At 38.3% G+C, this 20,121-nt stretch overlaps 2 protein-coding genes and 1 non-coding gene across 3 annotated transcripts; 2 read left to right on the plus strand and 1 right to left on the minus strand.

Annotated features, from left to right (window-relative positions):
• The first annotated feature begins 1,632 nt into the window (after nucleotides 1-1,632).
• On the plus strand, nucleotides 1,633-1,705 carry TRNAK-UUU (transfer RNA lysine (anticodon UUU)). Its single transcript has one exon. It is a non-coding gene; the product is annotated as a tRNA-Lys (tRNA).
• Nucleotides 1,706-1,993: 288 nt separating this feature from the next.
• On the plus strand, nucleotides 1,994-3,322 carry LOC110756559 (ternary complex factor MIP1 leucine-zipper protein (Protein of unknown function, DUF547)). The gene is made up of 5 exons (XM_021958000.2): nucleotides 1,994-2,276; nucleotides 2,372-2,798; nucleotides 2,888-2,987; nucleotides 3,084-3,143; nucleotides 3,212-3,322. The coding sequence occupies exons 1-5, from the start codon at nucleotides 1,994-1,996 to the stop codon at nucleotides 3,320-3,322; spliced, it is 981 nt and encodes a 326-aa protein (XP_021813692.2).
• A 417-nt stretch (nucleotides 3,323-3,739) lies between these two features.
• Nucleotides 3,740-19,505, minus strand: LOC110756556 (receptor-like protein EIX2). Its single transcript, XM_088248246.1, has 4 exons — nucleotides 19,250-19,505; nucleotides 13,778-13,896; nucleotides 12,091-13,593; nucleotides 3,740-4,300 (listed from the first exon to the last, which is right to left on the minus strand). Exons 1-4 carry the CDS (start codon nucleotides 19,408-19,410, stop codon nucleotides 3,810-3,812), a joined length of 2,274 nt encoding a protein of 757 aa, XP_088104372.1. The 5' UTR covers nucleotides 19,411-19,505; the 3' UTR covers nucleotides 3,740-3,809.
• Nucleotides 19,506-20,121: the final 616 nt, after the last annotated feature.

A 20,121-nucleotide genomic window follows, 5' to 3' on the forward strand; every position in this document is an offset into this window, starting at 1 on the left:
AACGATATACTTGGGTGTTCAGAATAAATGGGAATATACCCATTTTGTATGACACAATGTTTCTGGCAGAAACAAGGAATGTTGGGTTTCTCCATATTTACAGATGCAATTGTGCCTTCCTATTGCACATTTACGGAGACCAACATATTATCTTTAAGGGTTATTAAATGCACGGAGCATATCGCCAGAAGTGATTCCCTAAAGATGTATACGCAAAACAAATAGCTGGATATAAAGCTATATAATGTGTCATGAAAGATAATCCCTTAAATCCATTAAGGATTGAAATTGCATGAAGCAAGTCCTTGAAGGACGTGTGCCAAAAGCACACATTTTGTACTCAATACTAATATGTATAAATTGCCTCAGTGAGTACACTAATTATGATATGGTTGCAACACATTACAGCTCTTGAAGAGTTGATAATTGATCAAAACTCATGAAGAGTTAATACTTGGTTAAAACTCTTGAAAAGTTCAAGAAACAGTTGTCTCGGCTTGAAGATCGAGCATTATGCCAATGAGATTATTGCTTATACTAAGAAAGTATTGAAGCATTTTATGTGGATTATCCGTTGGGCACTTACATGATTTTCCAGAAATATACTGGACCGGACATTGTATTTTCCAGATTGAGCTCAGCTCCATCACCACCACTTTGGGATGATGTGAGGCATATTTGATGCTATCTCCGCATAACACCATATACGAGCATATTCTTTTCAAGTGAACTTACAAATAGCCCAGGTTTTGTTAGATATGCGGACTTTGGAAATTTCTATGATTTACATAGAGATAGCTCACTGGAAATATATTTACTTACTCAACTATATGAATTGTTGGTGGCTACATTATTCACTCAATCCGAAAGATCTTTTCTCTAGAAAGATAGTCATGAAGATATCAGGGGGAGATATTATTCAAGGGGAGCATCCAACAATATTACAAGATTGACTTACAGAAGCAATGTCAACTATGATATTCAGAAAGATGATTAGCAGTATGGCTTAAAGATATTTTGCCAAGCATCAGGGGGAGCGTGCTGTCAATAAAGACCATCACACACTGTACTCTTTTTCCTTCGTCCAGGTTTTTATCCCACTGGGTTTTTCCTGGCAAGGTTTTAACGAGGCAGTGTCGCACGCGCATCAATATACACAGATTTTTATGTTACACATGGTTATGTACTCTTTTTCCCTTCGACCAGTTTTTGTCCCACTGGGTTTTACTGGCAAGGTTTTTAACGAGGCATATTCCATACATGGTGGTCTCCAAGGGGGAGTGTTGTAAAATGATAAGGTGGAGCCCACATGTTGGAAGGAATCTTCATACACCTTCCTGGAGTCTTCTACCGAATTGTTAGCTAAAGTCTTTGCCTATAAAATAAGGCATCCTCCTCATTTATAATATAGAGAGAAAGACTCAATGAAAATATCAGAAGAATATTTCTATCACTATTTGAATTCTCTAAATTCTCTCCTCAATCTCTTTAGTTTTATAACAGATATCAAATTTTCCATATATTTCATATATTTTAAATCTCATAAGAAGAGATCATAGGATAATGATTTGCCAAAAGAAAAGCTTCTCTTCCTCTGCATAATTACCTAAATTATGGAGTTTAATATCATCTGCCGTCTTAGCTCAGCTGGTAGAGCGCATGGCTTTTAACCATGTGGTCGTGGGTTCGATTCCCACAGACGGCGCTTCCCGATGTCTGTATTTAGTTCTATTTTATTTTTCGGGTCTTCTTTTGAACCTCGGTTTTTTTTTTTCTGTCTTCATGGACTTCACGTCTCCACCACCAACAGTTTGCAATTAAATGGAAAGAGAGAGAGAGAGAGAGCGCGTTAGTGTGTGTGTGTGTGAGCGCGCATTTGTGTGTGTGTCAGAGCGCGCATTTGTGTTTGTGTGTGATGTGTAATTAAGTGGAATTGAATTTTGAGAAGAGGCTCTACAATATGCAGGTTCAGGTGCTATTTTCAGAGCTAGCAATGGTGGAAGAAGAGATTAGTAGGCTGGAAAGAAGAGTTGAAGAGCTGAAATTGAGGTTGTACCAGGAGAGGGAACAGACCAAAGAATGGGAAGTGCAGAGGAGGCAAGGGCAACAGAATCACTTGCTGTGCAGAGTGGGAAATCAGTCAGTGCTCAATGAAGAGAGATGTAGTAGATCCCAGAACTATGAGGCATTGAGAAAAGAAAGAAGGATGAAGAATAGAAGAGCCTCTGTGGATTCTGCATCAGATTTCCAAAGGTGGAATTTCCCAAAGTCAGATGGTAAACTGCTTCTTTATCTCATATGAAGAAGAATGTGGATATTGAAACACTTTTTTTTTTCCTTGTTTTGATTATTTGTTGTGTTTTTTGAACAGGAGAAATTGCTGAAATGTCAAGGAAGCTAAGTGGGAGAAGCAGAAACCAGGGCAATGTGGATATTAATGAAACTGGGATTAGTCTGAAACCAAATGAACTCTCAGAAGAAGTGCTCAAGTGCCTTATAGGCATATTTCTTGACCTAAAACAGACGTCATTGGACAAAGAGGGATCATCTGTTGTCCCAAAGCTAACTCTCTCCTGCATGAACTCAAAAGGGTTCATGGCAAAAACCTCATTCAACTGCAAATCATCCACAGTATTCTTCAACTACAACACATCCAATGTTGACCCTTACTGCATATTACCGGATATAGATGGCGCTGTCCGGGACATTGGCCCGTACAAGAACTTCATCCAAATCACAAGAAGCTCATTAGACTTCAGCCGCTTATCAGACTGTTTGACTGGAATTGGAAAATTGAGGTTGCTTACAGGTCTTGTTAGCAATGACGGCTGTTTACAAATTCATTCTCAAAAGCATTGTTTTGTTAACTTCTTTATGTTGTCTTCAGGAAGTTGATGCATCAATTGTGTGATGTGGACTTGACTTTCTTGACCTACAAGCAGAAGCTAGCGTTCTGGATCAACATCTACAATGCCTGCATCATGCATGTACTGTAAGACATCTTAAGCAAGATTTAAGAAAAGACAGAAATCTGAAGAATGATATTGATTGGGAGCTTTCTATTCTTAATTATCAAATTTCAGGCATTTCTGGAACATGGGCTACCTTCCACGCAGGAGAAGCTACTGGCGCTTATGAACAAGGTACATCAATGTCTGTAAGACCCATGACTTCCCAATTCTGATACTAATCGATAACCATTTTCACATAGGCTGCATTGAACGTGGGAGGCATAGTGTTAAATGCTCTGGCGATCGAGCATTTCATACTCCGCCATACATCTGAATCGAAACATGTACGCGAAATGAAAATCAAAACTTGAGCTCCTTCTATTTTTGTTCTCTTTTATGTATTTTTTTGCCTGATCATTTGCATCTCACTTAGTAGGGGCCTGCGTATGAGAAAGGAATGCTACTAAGACATGCCTATGGTCTCGGATACCCGGAACCTAATGTGACATTTGCTCTTTGTCGAGGCAGTTGGTCCTCACCAGCAGTAAGTCCGTGTAGCTCTCCTAGTTTATTTCACAACAGTTTTCTCCATCTTATTTCTAAATTTTGATGAAGTTAAGACCTTCATATATATATATATATATATATATATATATGATGATGACGATGATCGAGGCATATGTTAATTCAGGAGTATGATGCTCATTTCTTTTGTACAACTAAAAAATGGAATACATATCATGCTAACTTCAAACGTTATATTCAATCTTTGAATACATATCATACTAATTACCCTTTGCCTAATGATATTGCTGGCCTCAGGTTGAGTCATTCTTTCCAAAGTATGAAGAACTTGAACTATGTGGATCTGCCTGACTCGTGGAACATCAATGTGCCAGAAACTCCCCAAAATCCAAAAGCAAATCCTAGCCCCATACTGATGTAAAATCCACGCGTTACAAGCCCACCCTCATGGTCTTGATTCCCTAAGCCAGTTTGTTGAACACTGCCTTTCTCTTTCTCTTGTTCACACATCCTTTGAAGTGGAAGTCCACAGAGCAGAGGGTTTTCGGCAAAGGCTGACGGATCAAAGTTTTGGAGCTGAGACCCCATTGGAATATTTCCAGACAGGTTGTTGTTTGACAAGTCCAAGTCACCAAGACTTGTCGGAATTCTTCCATCGATCCGGTTTCTTGATAAATCTAGAGACTGTAATAACTCCAACTTCCCAATGTCTGGATTTATTGGACCTGTTAGATGGTTTTGCGACAGGTTTAAAGAGATCAAACCACCAAGATGAATGATTTCTTTGGGAATCTCCCCCGTCAATTGATTGCTTGACAAATGAATGTAAGCAAAACTAAAGTTAAATACAATAAACACATGAATTACAACATGAATAAAGAATACTTATCGATTGATTCATACTCAGTGAAGAAGACATGACAACTATGGGAATGATCTTCTTCTCTCTGCAACACCAGAATGTTCTTGCTATCAATAGGTCAAGCACGCCACAGAACTTGTGTGTTGTGAGAGGAGGGACCGATTCTTTTATATATTGAAGAAACCTTAACACCTATCTCTCCTATTATAGATAGAGTAAGAGTTTAAACAAAACTAATATACTTAAGTGATTGAGTCCTAATCAATATAAACTAACCAAAGTCTGTCAAAACTGAAAGTTTAACAATAACTGATAAACATAAATCCCATTATCTCATTCTAATATGATAATCATAACACGTAATTAGGCTAACTCACATAAGTCAGCTTACATTCTCCCACATGAGTGCAGCCTAATTACATTGTATCATATCATACCAAAACAAGGCAATAGTGATCACTGGATTTATTCAAACATCAGCGTAACTTCCAAAACAACTGTCAAACGAATGTATATGCAGAACTTTAGAAAACTTGACACAAATTCAACTGTGCCAGCACCCTAAAATCACATACACATACACTAGAACACATTGCTGCAGACATAATGATAATAAGTGGAGAGTTAGGTACCTAAATAACTCCCACATTTCTGGTCCACGTAATGGAGCTCAAAAGAGACTCCCAAAATCATTTCCTTAATGGAAATCCAAGCTTAAGCAAGACAAAACTGTGAGGAAACTTAAACAAAAAATAAACTGCCAACCATTCTTAAATAGAATAGAACTTATTCATCATCTATCAAAACAAAACAAGAAAAGAACAGCTCAAAAATAATCAAAATAGGTTATAGAAATAACCTTGCTCCCACACTTAAACCGAGTCAAAAGATTCATGCAATCCCATGCACATCACAAAATCTTGAAAGACTCTCACAGCCAAAGCTTTAGTCAAAGGATCTGCTAACATGGAGTGAGTGTTTATGTACTCTACTTCAACAATACCTTCCTTGACTTTATTTTGAAGCGACAGATACTTTATATCCATAATTCTCGAAGCTGATGATCGTTTGTTGTTCTTGGCAAAATATATGGCTGCCTTATTATCACAATAGATCTTCAAAGACTTGTCAATATTTGCCACTAGTTTCATATCTGTTACAAAATTCTTGATCCACAATCCTTGCCTAGTTGCTTCAAAACATCCAATAAATTCAGCCTCCATAGTGGATGTAGATATAGAATTTTGCTTTTTGCTTCTCCAAGGAGATTGCACCTCCAGCCAAAAGAAAAATATATCCACTTGTAGATTTTCTGTCATCCACACAGCCAGCCAAATCTGAATCTGAATAGCATGTGAGCTCCAAACTGTCAACATGACCATACATTAACATAAGGGATTTAGTCTTCTTTAGATATCTTAGCACCTTTTTGGCTAAAACCCAATGTGGTTCACCAGGATTTGCTTGAAACCTTCCTAATACACTGAGTGCAAATGACAAGTCTGGCCTAGTACAGACTTGGGCATACATCAAGCTGCCCACAAGAGATGCATATGGTTTATTCTTCATGTTTGCCTGCTCTTGTTCAGTCATAGGACATTGGTCCCTTGAAAGCCTATCACCTTTGCCAATAGGAAGATCTCCAGGAGAACAAGCCTCCATATTAAATCTTTTAAGTACCTTGTTGATGTAATTGAGCTGAGACAACCCCAAAAGCTTTCTTGATCTGTTTCTCATAATTTCAATGCCCAACACATAATGAGCCTCACCCAAATCCTTCATATCAAAACTATTAGATAACATAGTCTTTGTCTCAAGTAGTAACTGAAAATCAGAACTTGCCAGCAAAATATCATCAACATATAAAACCAGAAAAATGAACCTGGATTTGTCGACTTTGAGGTAGATGCAATCATCAAGTCTGTTTTCTACAAAACCAAAAGATGTTACCACTTCATCAAACTTGAGATACCACTGCCTTGAAGCCTGTTTAAGACCATAAATGGACTTGTTCAACTTGCACACACAATGCTCTTTCCCCCTTTCAACAAATCCTGGAGGTTGCTGCATAAAAATATCCTCCTTAAGATCCCCATTTAAGTCTTGACATCCATTTGGTGCAATTCAAGATCAAAATGGGCTGTCAAGGCCATAATGATACGTAGAGAATCCTTGGAGGACACTGGGGAAAAAGTGTCAGTGTAATCAAAACCTTCTCTTTGTGTGAATCCTTTAGCAACCAATCGTGCCTTTAGCCTTTCTACTCTTCCTTGTGAGTCCCTTTTGGTTTTCAAAACCCATTTGCATCCTATGGGTTTACTGGGAGAAGTGGAATCTGTCAAGGTCCAGACACCATTTTTCGCCATTGAATTTAGCTCTTCCAACATTGCATTGTGCCATAAAGGAGCTTGAGCACTCTTCATAGCCTGATCAAATGACTTGGTGTCATCTTCATCATCAATATCAAACTCTACTTCCTGCAAATAAACCATATAATCTGCTGGTATTGCAGATTTTCTTGCCCTTTGAGATCTTCTTACAGGAGGTATATCATACTGCTCAAGTTGTGTCGTAGGCTGCTCAAGTTGTGCAGTAGGCTGCTCAAGTTGTGCAGTAGGCTGCTCAACCTGTGTAGTAGGCTGCTCAACCTGAAAAAGATTGTCAATTTGCTGTACAAGAATTTGTGGAGCAATATCTTGCGGTTGAGGAGTGTTGGCAGAAACTGGTGCAATGTTTTCGTGAGCTTTGAGAGGGACAAAAGGAATGGGTAGCATAAGGGTCTGATCATTTGATGTAGAGACATGTGCAAATGACTCTGTCTCTTCAAAGTTGTAGTTCTTCGAAGAATTAGTATGTCCTGCAACTGAATGCTCAATGAACTTTGCATTATGACTCTCTGCAATTCTAGTATAAGAGTGTGGACAATAAAATTTAAAACCCTTAGACTTTTCAGAATATCCAATGAAATAGGAGCTAGTTGTTCTTGAGTCTAATTTCTTTTCAACTGGATTGTAGATTCTAGCTTCAGATGGACAACCCCAAACATGTAAGTGAGCAAGACTAGGTTTTCTTCCAGTCCACATTTCAAAAGGTGTATTAGGCACTGATTTACTAGGAACTCTATTCAAAATATAATTTGCCGTTTTTAGTGCCTCTCCCCACAGAAAATCAGGTAGTTGTGAACTAGTAAGCATACTTCTCACCATGTCTTTAAGAGTTCGGTTCCTCCTTATCGAAGGTACATAGAGTACTTTATTTAAAAACAAAAGAAAACCAGAAGACAATTTTAACTCAATACTACCAACTGACTCAACTTCTAATCTAGATCCATTTCCAACAAAAACTCTGTGGTTCTCTTTACTTTGCATCCTTTCCCTTCTGAATCCCTGCAAAGAATTTGTAATATGTGTTGTACAACCAGTGTCAAACCACCAAGAATTTTGAGGAATAAAAACAAGATTTGACTCAACACATACATTAATAAAATCATTGTTGAAAACAGTATTATTACCTTTCTTCACCAGCCATGCTTTGAAACCTTCACAATCTTTTCTAACATGACCAGATTTTTGACAAAAGTAGCATTTGACAATCTTTTTGTTCACTTTCAAATTTTCAGATGTAGGAGGATTTTGAGCATTTTTAGCAGGTACAGCAGAATCATTGGAAAATTTCTTACCAGAGGTTGATCCACCTTTTGATCCTCCAAATTTTTGATTTCCATACTTCTTTGGACCACCAGCTTTCTTGCCATTGACTGTATCAACCAAATTAACAGCAACTGCCTTTCCCTTCTTGAGTCTGTCTTCTTGCTCACAGCAAATTGAGATTAGCTCATTGACTGACCATTTGTCCTTCTGAGTATGATAGGAGACTTTAATTTGTTCATACTCAGGAGTCAAGGAGTTGAGTGCCATATGAACTATAAACTCATCATTAATAGGTATCTACAGGCTAGTTAACTTGTTGGCCACATCAACCATCTTCAAAAGGTGCTCACGAACACTTCCAGTACCATCATGCTTCATGGTGGTAAATGTCGACAAAAAATTTCCAGTTTCTACCTTTTGGGATTTCTGATACTTCTCACTTATCGCAGCCAAAAATTCTTTTGCAGTGTCACACTTCTTGATTCCACCTCTTACATGTTCCTCCATGGCATTCTGAATGATCAGCAGTGATAACCTGTTGGTCTTTTCCCAATTGGCAAAAAAACTTTTCTCTGCTTCAGTGCTTTCTGCAGTCAGATCAGCTGGCTTTTCTTCTCTTAAAGCTACATCATATTCCAACAGTCCTAGCAGAATGTCAATCTCCTGTTTCCATTTCTTGTAGTTGCTTCCATTCAGTTTCTGAATGTTGGTGAAGTTTAGGGGATTGGCACCTAGCATTGATAACTCATTTGATGTGAAAAGATATATATATCTTATTATTACAACAGAAAACTAGAACAAAAGGTTTTCTGTTATAATAAAAATTGAATCAGCTTCACCTTTAGGCAAGAATTTTTTTATCAAAATGTGTTTGCATAGCTAAGCATAAATCAACGAGAATCAAAAAATTATAAATTCCAACACCTTTAGGCAAGATGAAATACATAATGTTCAAGTTCTTCATGACTCACTATACATTAGTTTACAGTAGAACCTAGAAGACAATTTCTTTGGAAATTAGCCTACCAGTCATAACCCATAAACTACGAATCTGAGTTTTCTAAAAAAAAAAAAATTCTTTCATAATAACATCAAATAAACCACTTTGGTAGATTATTCAATTGGTCCAAAGAATTTTAAAACAGATCAAGTTTGTGTATAACAAACATAATTTCCTTTAATAATTTAAAGGAACATAAAGCCACTAGCCAAAACAATCGAATGAGTCGATCGAATTCTAGTGTTTGTTAATGTATTGAAAAAACACAACTGTCATCACTTAATTGAATTGAACTCAAGAAACAATTTGGTGATGACATAGACAACAACTGTATTTTTTCTTTTTTTGAAATAGCTCTTGACCTGTTGCATTGGGTTAGTAGCATGACAGTTATGCGGAACATAAGATTAGAAAACAAAATTCACGCCCTTCAATATTATTTAAAAACAATCAGTTTCCAAGCAGCAGGTCAAACAAAATTAAGCATGTGAAATCATGGTTTCAATTGTTAGGCTCTGATACCACATGTAAAAGATGGTTTTTCTTTCACTGGTGACAGTGAAAGCTTAAAACTTTTTCGAAATGATAATTTAACTGATTTGCTTGGTTATGCTTTCCTGAGTGGTGATTTATGGCAAATTCAATGCACTGAAGTTCAAGAATGTTTCAACATTGAATATTCTGCACCCAAGAGAATGCTCACTAATGAAAACTCTTCTATGCTTTGGCATAGAAGATTGGGGCACATCTCAAAGGATAGAATGACTCGGTTAATAAAACAAAACATTTTACCAAACTTGGATTTAAAGGATTTTGAAATTTGCATAAACTGTTTCAAGGGTAAAACTACTAATACTAGAAAAATTGGTGCAACCAGAAGCAATGACCTTTTAGAAATCATTCACACAGATGTGTGTGGTCCATTTCCATCAAGAACCATTTGTGGCAACTCTTACTTTGTTACATTTATAGATGACCTCTCTCGATATACCTATTTGTACTTAATTTCTGAAAAGTCACAAGTCTTAAACTGTTTTAAAATTTTTAAACTTGAAGTTGAAAAGCAATTGGACAAACACATTAAAATTGTAAGGTCAGATCGTGGAGGAGAGTATTTTGGCAGGTACACAGAGGCTGGACAACAGAAAGGACCATTTGCTATCTACTTGCAGGAAAATGGAATAGTAGCTCAATACACAACTCCTGGAACACCACAACAAAATGGCGTGGCTAGAGGTGCAATCATGGTTTCAATTGTTAGGCTCTGATACCACATGTAAGCAAAACTAAAGTTAAATACAATAAACACATGAATTACAACATGAATAAAGAATACTTATCGATTGATTCATACTCAGTGAAGAAGACATGACAACTATGGGAATGATCTTCTTCTCTCTGTGATAAGCACATAAACTATCACATTTATTATCCCTAAATATATTTGTTAGTAATTGATTTTCTTACAATTTTAGTTAATTAGGTTTGTTTTTCACTTTTGCACTTGCTTACATACCCATTACATAATTGATGATGATTTCATTATTTTATCTTAAGGTTGAAGAAGATTATTGGATGCTAGTAGGCAAATGGTGGCAAGATTTATTAAAAAGATTGCAAGATGCACCACCTTGCCAAAGAGAAGAGAAATGCATGTAAGTGCATGATCAAGTGTTCAAGTGGAAGACATATTCAATTCATGCATGGAGTGGATGAAGCAACAAACATGATGGTGGCTTGAAGATGTGGAATCATGAACTATTAAAATTGTGAGTTAAGCAAATGAAATGAAGGATGATGAGAAGAGGTGCAACACTTAACCAAAAGAAAAGATTGAATAACAAAAGCAAGTAGAAGTGGAGCAACAATTGAAGAAAAGAAGAAACAATGAAGAGATGGGTTACGGTTGTGCATTGAAAGATGAAGAATTTGGAGAATGGAGTCATCAACACTATGGAATAAGTAATGGAAGCAAATTGGCAATTGGTTTGATGCAAGTGGAATACATATTGAATTCATGAATGGAGGGATTTAATGAATTTAGAATTGCTCCCATTTTCCTATAAATAGGAGGAGCTATGGCATTGTAAAATCACACCAAGCTCCACAACTCTTGAGCTTTCTCTCTTCCCTCCATCTTTCTAAGTTTTAATTTCTGTTTTTAGTTTTATTTTATGGGGAAATAACTCCCTAGCTAAGGCTAGGGGGAAAGCTTTTAATATGAGTGTGTAATTGTTATTAGTTTGATCCAAACTTAAGCTTTAATGTGAATTTGTAGTTTTTGTTCAAAGGGAATTTGTAGTTTTCTTTTTAATTAATTGATGAATGTTTGATAATCTATTTCATGGGTTCAATCATGTTTTTCCCATTGTGTAGTAAAAACTTTCATGCTTTTAAAAGAGAAGAGAATTACTAAAGATTAATAGAATTTCGATGAAGTTTATTTTTTGATAGTTTGTTGCCAATGGTACAAGTTATGCTTAGAATACTTCTAAAGGAAATTAAAAAGAGCTTTAATTATTTTGAACAACTACAAAGGAAAATATTTTGTGGATCAAATTATTAAGAGTTGCATGCTTATGTTAAAAGTGGAAACCCAATGCCTTAGTGTTTTAATCAATTAAATTTTCTTTAAATCAAATCTTGCATAAATCAACCTCTCAATCACACTTGTTCTTTTTCATCTCTGTTATTTTCTTTACACTGCTCTCTGTGGATACGACACTCGGACTTCCGAGCTACACTACTATACGACACCTCCCTTGGGTTTTGCAAAGTGGTGCGAACACTCTGCAACACCAGAATGTTCTTGCTATCAATAGGTCAAGCACGCCACAGAACTTGTGTGTTGTGAGAGGAGGGACCGATTCTTTTATATATTGAAGAAACCTTAACACCTATCTCTCCTATTATAGATAGAGTATGAGTTTAAACAAAACTAATATACTTAAGTGATTGAGTCCTAATCAATATAAACTAACCAAAGTCTGTCAAAACTGAAAGTTTAACAATAACTGATAAACATAAATCCCATTATCTCATTCTAATATGATAATCATAACACGTAATTAGGCTAACTCACATAAGTCAGCTTACAATGAAAGCTCTTCACAAGTCCCAGAGTGCTCTTGTATTCAGACATTATTCCTTTCCATATTAAGGTTGCTGCATCATCATAGCTCTCTGAAAGAATCCCATTTCCAAAATCACTTGCATAATGATGAGTGATGGTTAGAATTGAATGTCGTTTATCAACTAAAGCCGTCAAATTGCTGAGACACTTGGGCATAGTTCCAGAGATGTTAATTGACAAATCCAATATATGGACGTGTGTTAGATTGCATAACTGTAAAGGAATTCTTCCATAAAAGTGATTAGAACGGAGGATAAGGATAACCAACTTTGGAAGTTCAAACCCTAACCATCCAGGTATCAATCCTGACAGTTGATTTTCTGCAGCATCAATAACTTTCAAGTGTTTACAGTTCATCAAGGATGAAGGCAACTCTCCCACAAATCTGTTGTTTTTGAATTTCAAGGTTTCAAGAGAATATAAATTCCCCAAGGTGGTAGGAATTTTGCCAAAAAAACCATTGCCACACAAGCCAAGAAAGACTAGATTTTCTAAATGCGTCCAACAATCTGGAAGTTCTCCAGATACATGGTTGCTTGTGAGATCAAGAAGGGTTAAATTACTGGCCTTGATTCCACACAAGAAAGAAATGAACCCGGAAAGTTTATTGTAGGATAGATCTAGAGATGATGATTTTGACAGAAATGAAGGAATTGGACCTTCCAGTTGGTTCCAACTAAAATTTAGCTTAGGGTAATAAGCAAACTCCATTGTTGAACTTGGAAATGTTCCTCTAATTTGGTTGTGGGAGAGATTTATAAGGACAGCTGTACGTGACAAACCCCAAAACCAACTTGGAATGATGTCAGAAATTGTAGTGTTAGAGATATCAAGGGATGAATAATTTTTCTGAGTTTGAAGCCACTGTGGGAAATATGGACCCATCTTGCAAGACCTCAATATTATGACACTCAATTGAAAAGGAGGGACCCAATCAGAATGGAAGTTTAAAACCAGTGAGTTGGAGGATAAATCCAAATATTTTAACTTGGAGAGTTTTGAAAAATGAGTTTCAAAAATCACCCCTTCCAGAGAATTCTTACCAAGATTGATGTACACCAGATTGGACATTTGTCCAATACTTTCAGGTATTCTCCCGCTTAATTGATTTCCGTAAAGAGATAATCGTGTCAATAATTGCATTTGCCCAATACTTGCAGGTATTCTTCCGGTTAATTGATTTCCATAGAGGGATAATTCTGTCAATGATGATATTTGCCCAATGCTTTCAGGTATTTTTCCGCTTACTCGGTTGTTAGAGAGATACAAACCTTCTAGTTGCTTTTGAGAACATTTAGACAATATCTGAACAAACTTGGGAAATTCTCCACTGAGATTATTGTTTGAAAGCCTTAATGATCTCAAACTGCATAGCTCCGAAAACGAATTTGTTATGTCTCCTTCAAGTTGGTTATCAGCGAGATTAAGGACGGCAAGAGAGCTCATGTTGCCCCAAACATCCATAGATGAACCTGCAGTCCTTAAAAAGTCATTAAATAAAGAGTCTACATAAACTTTGTTTAATTAATTAAGGAGCTTCTTAATTAACTACTTTAATTATTACATAGCTTTTCTGCATATATAATTAGTAATATATAGTACGTAGTTAAAGTCATGCTGCAGCAAGCCAATCATTTAAATTAGAACTAATCGTACCTTGCAAAGATTGGGATCCAAGCTGAAGTTCAACAACCTGGCCAGTTTGGTTGCTGCAGTAGACTCCTTTCCACGTGCAACAATCTTTGTTTTGGCCTTCTGAGGTGCCCCATGTAGATGTTAGTAAAAACAAAGACAAAACATAGACATCCCTAAATGGCTTGTCTACCACCTTGTTACTTTTCCTTGTTTTCATTTTCCTTGTTTTAGGGATGGAAACTCTCCATGTTTCCCTCCATGTCTTGTGCATTGTTTGTAACTAATAATCACCTTGTATACTTGTATATCTAACCCTTCACCAAGTAAGTAATTCAATTGGCAGATTTGAATTCTCTGCAAAACCTATCTTGTTCTTCTTGTTCTACATTCTCAACTCTCTCAATTACACTATATTTGGCATGGTATCAGAGCAATCGATTTTGGTTGCCTCTGCATAACCTTGTTCTTGCCTAATCTCTACCTATCCTTGCCCATAATTTGCTGTTATATTATTCCTACCTCATACTTTGCCTTGCCTCAAAATTGGTCTTGATCACAAGCCTTTTTTGTGCTCTTGTTTGCTGAAGTTTTAAGCTATTTCTTCCTCTACATCCTTTTATATATTTACCTCATGGGTGACACCAACGACTCCATCAACGACTCCACGGGCGACTCCTCTAAAATCGACTCCACCAAGATCGACTCCACAACACCACCACCACCCCGGTCCTCTCATGACTACTCTCCAATTACTCCTGATAAGTTGGATGGGTCCAACTATCCTGCATGGTCTCGTAGTGTTCGCTTGGCCATCACTGCTCGTCGTATGGCTGGTTTCATTAATGGTAAAAAGATTGCCCCTGCCATTGATGATCCTAGCTATGAAGCTTAGGATGAAGACAACTGTTTGGTGCAGTCATGGCTCCTCAACTCCATGACAAAAAATGTACGTGTCTTATTTGATCACTGCTCAACGGCTTATGTGGTGTGGGACGCAGCTCGGAAAACATATACTGTCACACAGAATAGCTCCAAGTTGTACCAACTCCGTCGTCAGTCAGTCACCACCTCTCAAAGTGGTGAACCTGTGAATGTATTCTACGAAAAATTACACATAATATGGCAGGAAATTGACAGCCTCCGTCCCTGCAAACATACCAATCCCGATGATGTGGCTCTTCACCAACAAGCACTTGAGGTGGAACGTGTGTACGATTTTTTGGGAGGACTCGATCCCAACTTTGATTCCGTTCGTAGTCGGATTCTTGCCATGAATCCGCTTCCAGCAGTCATTGAAGCTTATGCACTAGTGGTAGAAGAAGATAATCGCCAATCTTCCATGCTTGGCGGTGGGAGTGCAATGACGGTCAAGCCATATCGGCTACCACACCGTACGTCCTCCGGACTTCCCCCCCGGGGTCCCAAAACTGACGATGCAAAGGGAACTCAGAAGTGCACTCATTGTGGTGGTGATCATCTTGTTGAGAAGTGCTTCAAGCTTCATGGTTATCCTGAGTGGTGGGATGCTTTCAAATCCCGCAACAAAACACCCAAGGCAGCATGTGTTATAACTACCGATGCCTCTCCATCTTCCACCCTACTCTCCGACTCCGAATTAGGTACACGACCCACTACATGGATAATTGACACAGGTGCCACTAATCATATGACTTTTGACTCTACTATGTTTTCCACAATATCTTCTAAGTCTCGTCATCCTTACATCACTAGTGCCAATGGAGTCCCCTCTAATGTTGCTGGTGAAGGAACTATATCACTTTCCCCTTCCTTATCTTTATCTCATACACTACTTGTTCCCTCTATCAATTGCAATTTTCTGTCTGTTGGAAAATTACTTGACTCACATAACTGTTATGCCACATTCTATCCTTCCCATTGTCTTTTTCAGGACCTCACGACTCACGCGACGATTGGGCATGGTAAACGAAGATGGGGGTTGTATTCCTTGACGGTCTCTTCACCACCAAGGCCAGCTCATACTCAAGGTTCCAGCTCACAAGCTCGCAATCAACATCAGATTTGGCTTTGGCATCGTCGTATAGGACATCCATCCTTTGGCTATCTTCAACGTTTGTTTCCGTCTTTGTTTCGTGGCCTAGATCATTCTCAGTTTCAGCGTGAAACCTGTGTATTGGCCAAAAGCCATCAAACTGTTTTTCCCTTAAGTGATAATAAAACGGAATTCCCTTTTGATTTGGTTCACTCTGATGTTTGGGGTCCTGCTAAAGTTTCTTCCAATGGCAAAAGATGGTTTATTACATTTATTGATGATTGTACTCGCATGACTTGGGTATATTTACTAGCTCATAAAAGTGACGTTTCCGCTGCAATCCGTGAATTTCATGCTATGATTACCACACAGTTCCAAGCCTCCATCAAAGTATTCCGGTCTGATAATGGTGGGGAATATGTGAACAATGTCTTGGCACATTTCTTTCGAGACCAAGGCATCATTCATCAAACCTCCACATCTTTCACTCCGCAACAAAATGGTGTCGCAGAGCGAAAGAATCGACAATTACTTGAGGTTACTCGTGCTTACATGCTGGATAAATCGGTCCCTCACTACTTATGGGGACATGCCCTTCTTTCTGCAGTATATGTAATTAATCGAGTGCCGAGTAGTGTTTTGAAGTTTGAAACTCCACTGAACACCTTGGCTCGTCATGTCTCTCTTCCTACAGTCCTCAAGCTGCCTCCTCGCATATTTGGTTGTGTTGTATATGCTCATGTCCCATCTCATCAAAGAAGTAAGCTGGACCCTTGTGCCATTCGATGTGTGTTCGTTGGGTATGGATCAACTCAAAAAGGATACAAGTGTTACCATCCTCCTACTCGTAAGCTCTTTGTCACTATGGATGCCACATTTCATGAAGATTTATCCTACTTTGAAGATACTATGCCCCCTTCTCTTCAGAGGGAGAGAAGGAATGAAGAGAAGGAAGAAAAAATCCAAGTCTGTGCAAATCCGACCGGTCGCAACCCAGAAGCGACCGGTCGCTTTCCTGAAACGACCGGTCGCACTGACCCCAGCAACTGGTCGCCTTGCTCCAGCGGTGATGAAAATCGATTCTGTGACAAAACGACCGGTCGTAATCCAGAAACGACCGGTCGCACTGACCCCAGCGACCGGTCGCCTTGCTCCAGCGGTGATGAAGATCGATTCTGTGACAAAACGACCGGTCGTAATCCAGAAGCGACCGGTCATCCAGACTTCAGGGAGGAAAATCGACTCTGTGACAAAACGACCGGTCGCACAGAACCCAGCGACCGGTCGCCAAGCACCAGTGAACTTGAAAATTTAGACAGCAATGAAGGTATTGGAAAATTGTCGTTCTTATTTGGTAAAGATCCCGGAGGAGACAATTCAAATGGTTGCTGCGATCAACAACAAAATACAACCCCTTCTTCTCAACCATCGGACCAGTCGTCTCGTGATGAGGAAACACTTGAGGTAATTCCCGAAGCACCTAATGTTATACCATACACTCTCCCACCTAGGACACTAGAGGAAAACCCAAACCTCAATATTGTCCTGACCTTACTGCCAAATCTAAATATCCCATTAATAACCATGTTTCAACTCATAGATTGTCAAAGTCATATGCATCATTTGTCAATCAATTATCTACTGTATGTGTTCCAAATAAGTGGCAGAATGCTATAACAGATTCCAGATGGGCTGAAGCAATGGCAATTGAAATGGAAGCTCTGGAAAAGAATTCTACATGGGAAATGGTCCAGTTGCCACAAGGAAAGAAACCAGTTGGATGTCGGTGGATATACACCATTAAATACAAAGCTGATGGATCCATAGATCGATACAAAGCTCGATTAGTGGCCAAAGGGTATACACAAACATATGGAATTGACTACCAAGAGACATTTGCACCTGTTGCCAAGATCAATACCGTACGTGTTCTCATGTCATTGGCTGCAAACCTTGATTGACCACTATTGCAGTATGATGTAAAGAATGCATTTCTTCACGGGGAATTGCAAGAAGAAGTGTATATGGAACCACCACCAGGGACCTCCATGGCACTTGGTCCCAACACCGTGTGCAAGCTGAGAAAATCATTATATGGGCTAAAGCAGTCACCACGAGCCTGGTTTGGAAAATTCATAGATTCTATGAAGCGCTTTGGGTACACTCAGAGCCACTCGGATCACACTTTATTCTTAAAGCGTCGTGGTGACAAACTTACGGCCCTTATCATCTATGTTGATGATATGGTGGTTACCGGTAATGACAATGAAGAAATGAAGAATCTGCAGAAGCTCATTGCTAGTAAATTTGAGATGAAGGAATTAGGTGAGTTACAATATTTTCTTGGCATAGAAGTTGCTAGATCAACACATGGCATATTTCTATTCCAACGAAAATATGTGTTAGACTTGTTAACAGAAACTGGAATGCTTGATTGTAAGCCAGCTGACACACCTATTGAGCATAACCACAAGTTAGGGATGTATCCAGACCAAGTACCCACTGACAAAGAAAGGTATCAAAGATTGGTTGGGCGACTGATTTATCTATCACACACACGCCCCGACATAGCTTATGCTGTGAGTATGGTGAGTCAGTTTATGCATCAACCAAGTGAGGCACACATGAATGCAGTAACTCGGATCATGAGGTACTTGAAGGCTGCCCCTGCCAAAGGGTTGATATTCTCCAAACATACACATATGAACCCAGAAGGATACACAGATGCGGATTGGGCAGGATCCATCACAGATAGACGTTCTACTTCTGGATACTTTACATTTGTGGGGGGCAACTTAGTCACTTGGAGAAGTAAGAAGCAAAAAGTTGTGGCTAGATCAAGTGCTGAAGAAGAATTTAGGGGAATGGCTCAAGGAGTTTGTGAATTGCTCTGGTTACGGAGATTACTGAAGGATCTGGGAATTAAACCATTGAAAGCTACAAACTTGTACTGCGACAATAAATCAGCTATCGAGATAGCACATAACCCAGTACAACACGACCGTACCAAACATGTGGAAGTCGACCGACACTTCATCAAAGAGAAACTAGAAAAGGGTATAATCAAGTTTCCATTTGTAAACTCGGAAAACCAACTTACTGACATCCTGACGAAGGCCGTATCAAGTAAAGTTTTCCATGACTCACTGGACAAGTTGGGCATGCGTGATATCTTTGCACCAACTTGAGGGGGAGTGTTAGTAAAGACAAAGACAAAACATAGACATCCCTAAATGGCTTGTCTACCACCTTGTTACTTTTCCTTGTTTTCATTTTCCTTGTTTTAGGGATGGAAACTCTCCATGTTTCCCTCCATGTCTTGTGCATTGTTTGTAACTAATAATCACCTTGTATACTTGTATATCTAACCCTTCACCAAGTAAGTAATTCAATTGGCAGATTTGAATTCTCTGCAAAACCTATCTTGTTCTTCTTGTTCTACATTCTCAACTCTCTCAATTACACTATATTTGGCAGTAGAGACTATTTGACTGCGGGTATCCACAACGAGGCCTTGTTTGAATGCAAGGAGGGCTTGTCTTTCCCTCTCTATGCATCCATATATTGAAGGACTCATGTGTAGCAAAGGCACCACAAAAGCATACCAGAGTTTGAAGCACCTTCTGAGGTCAACTGTGGCCATCGAAGTGAGGGAGGGAGAGGAATAGTTGAGAGAGAGACAGAGAGATAGAGCTGGAGAGAGAGATGGACGGATTGAGGTTGTGGTTTCTATGTTGCAGATAGAATTATGGAATAGTAAAAGTTATAAAGACAAGAGAGAAAGAGAGAGTCATTAGACTTCTTTTACCTTAGTCTTTAATCCTTTTACGGATACAAGAGCTGAGCTTTGCCTAAGGAATTGCATGGGTTTATATACTAATAGTACGTATGGAAACCGAGTAGCCCAATCTTAGTGTAGTGGTTCTTTTCTTTCTAATGTTAGAAAATGCCCCAAATTTGGATACCCTTTCCTAAGAAAAATATAAGTACAGAAAAAAAGCTAATTATTAATTTGAAGTTTACAATTTGTAGAAGAAATTCCTTGCTTTTTTTTTGGGGTCAATTTCTTTTCAAATAAAGTGAAAAGGATTACAAAAGGTGGAGAACCACAGGCTAAAGAAATGTCTTGCTAAAGAAAAGAAAGAAAAGAAAAATATGGATGGACATTGACTGTTGCTCAAATTTTATTTTTCATAAACCTCGAATATTATCACATTGAGGAAATCACTTTGCCTCTAAAAATTGGCGAAATTGAAACAATTTGGTGCGTATATGATTTGTGAAAGTAATTTGTAAATCGTGACGGAGTTAGAATTTCTCTTTTTATAACATGTTTTTCAAAAAATTTAAACAA

Source organism: Prunus avium, chromosome 2 (assembly GCF_965620075.1).
Source record: "Prunus avium chromosome 2, drPruAviu1.hap1.1, whole genome shotgun sequence".
NCBI lineage: Eukaryota > Viridiplantae > Streptophyta > Magnoliopsida > Rosales > Rosaceae > Prunus > Prunus avium.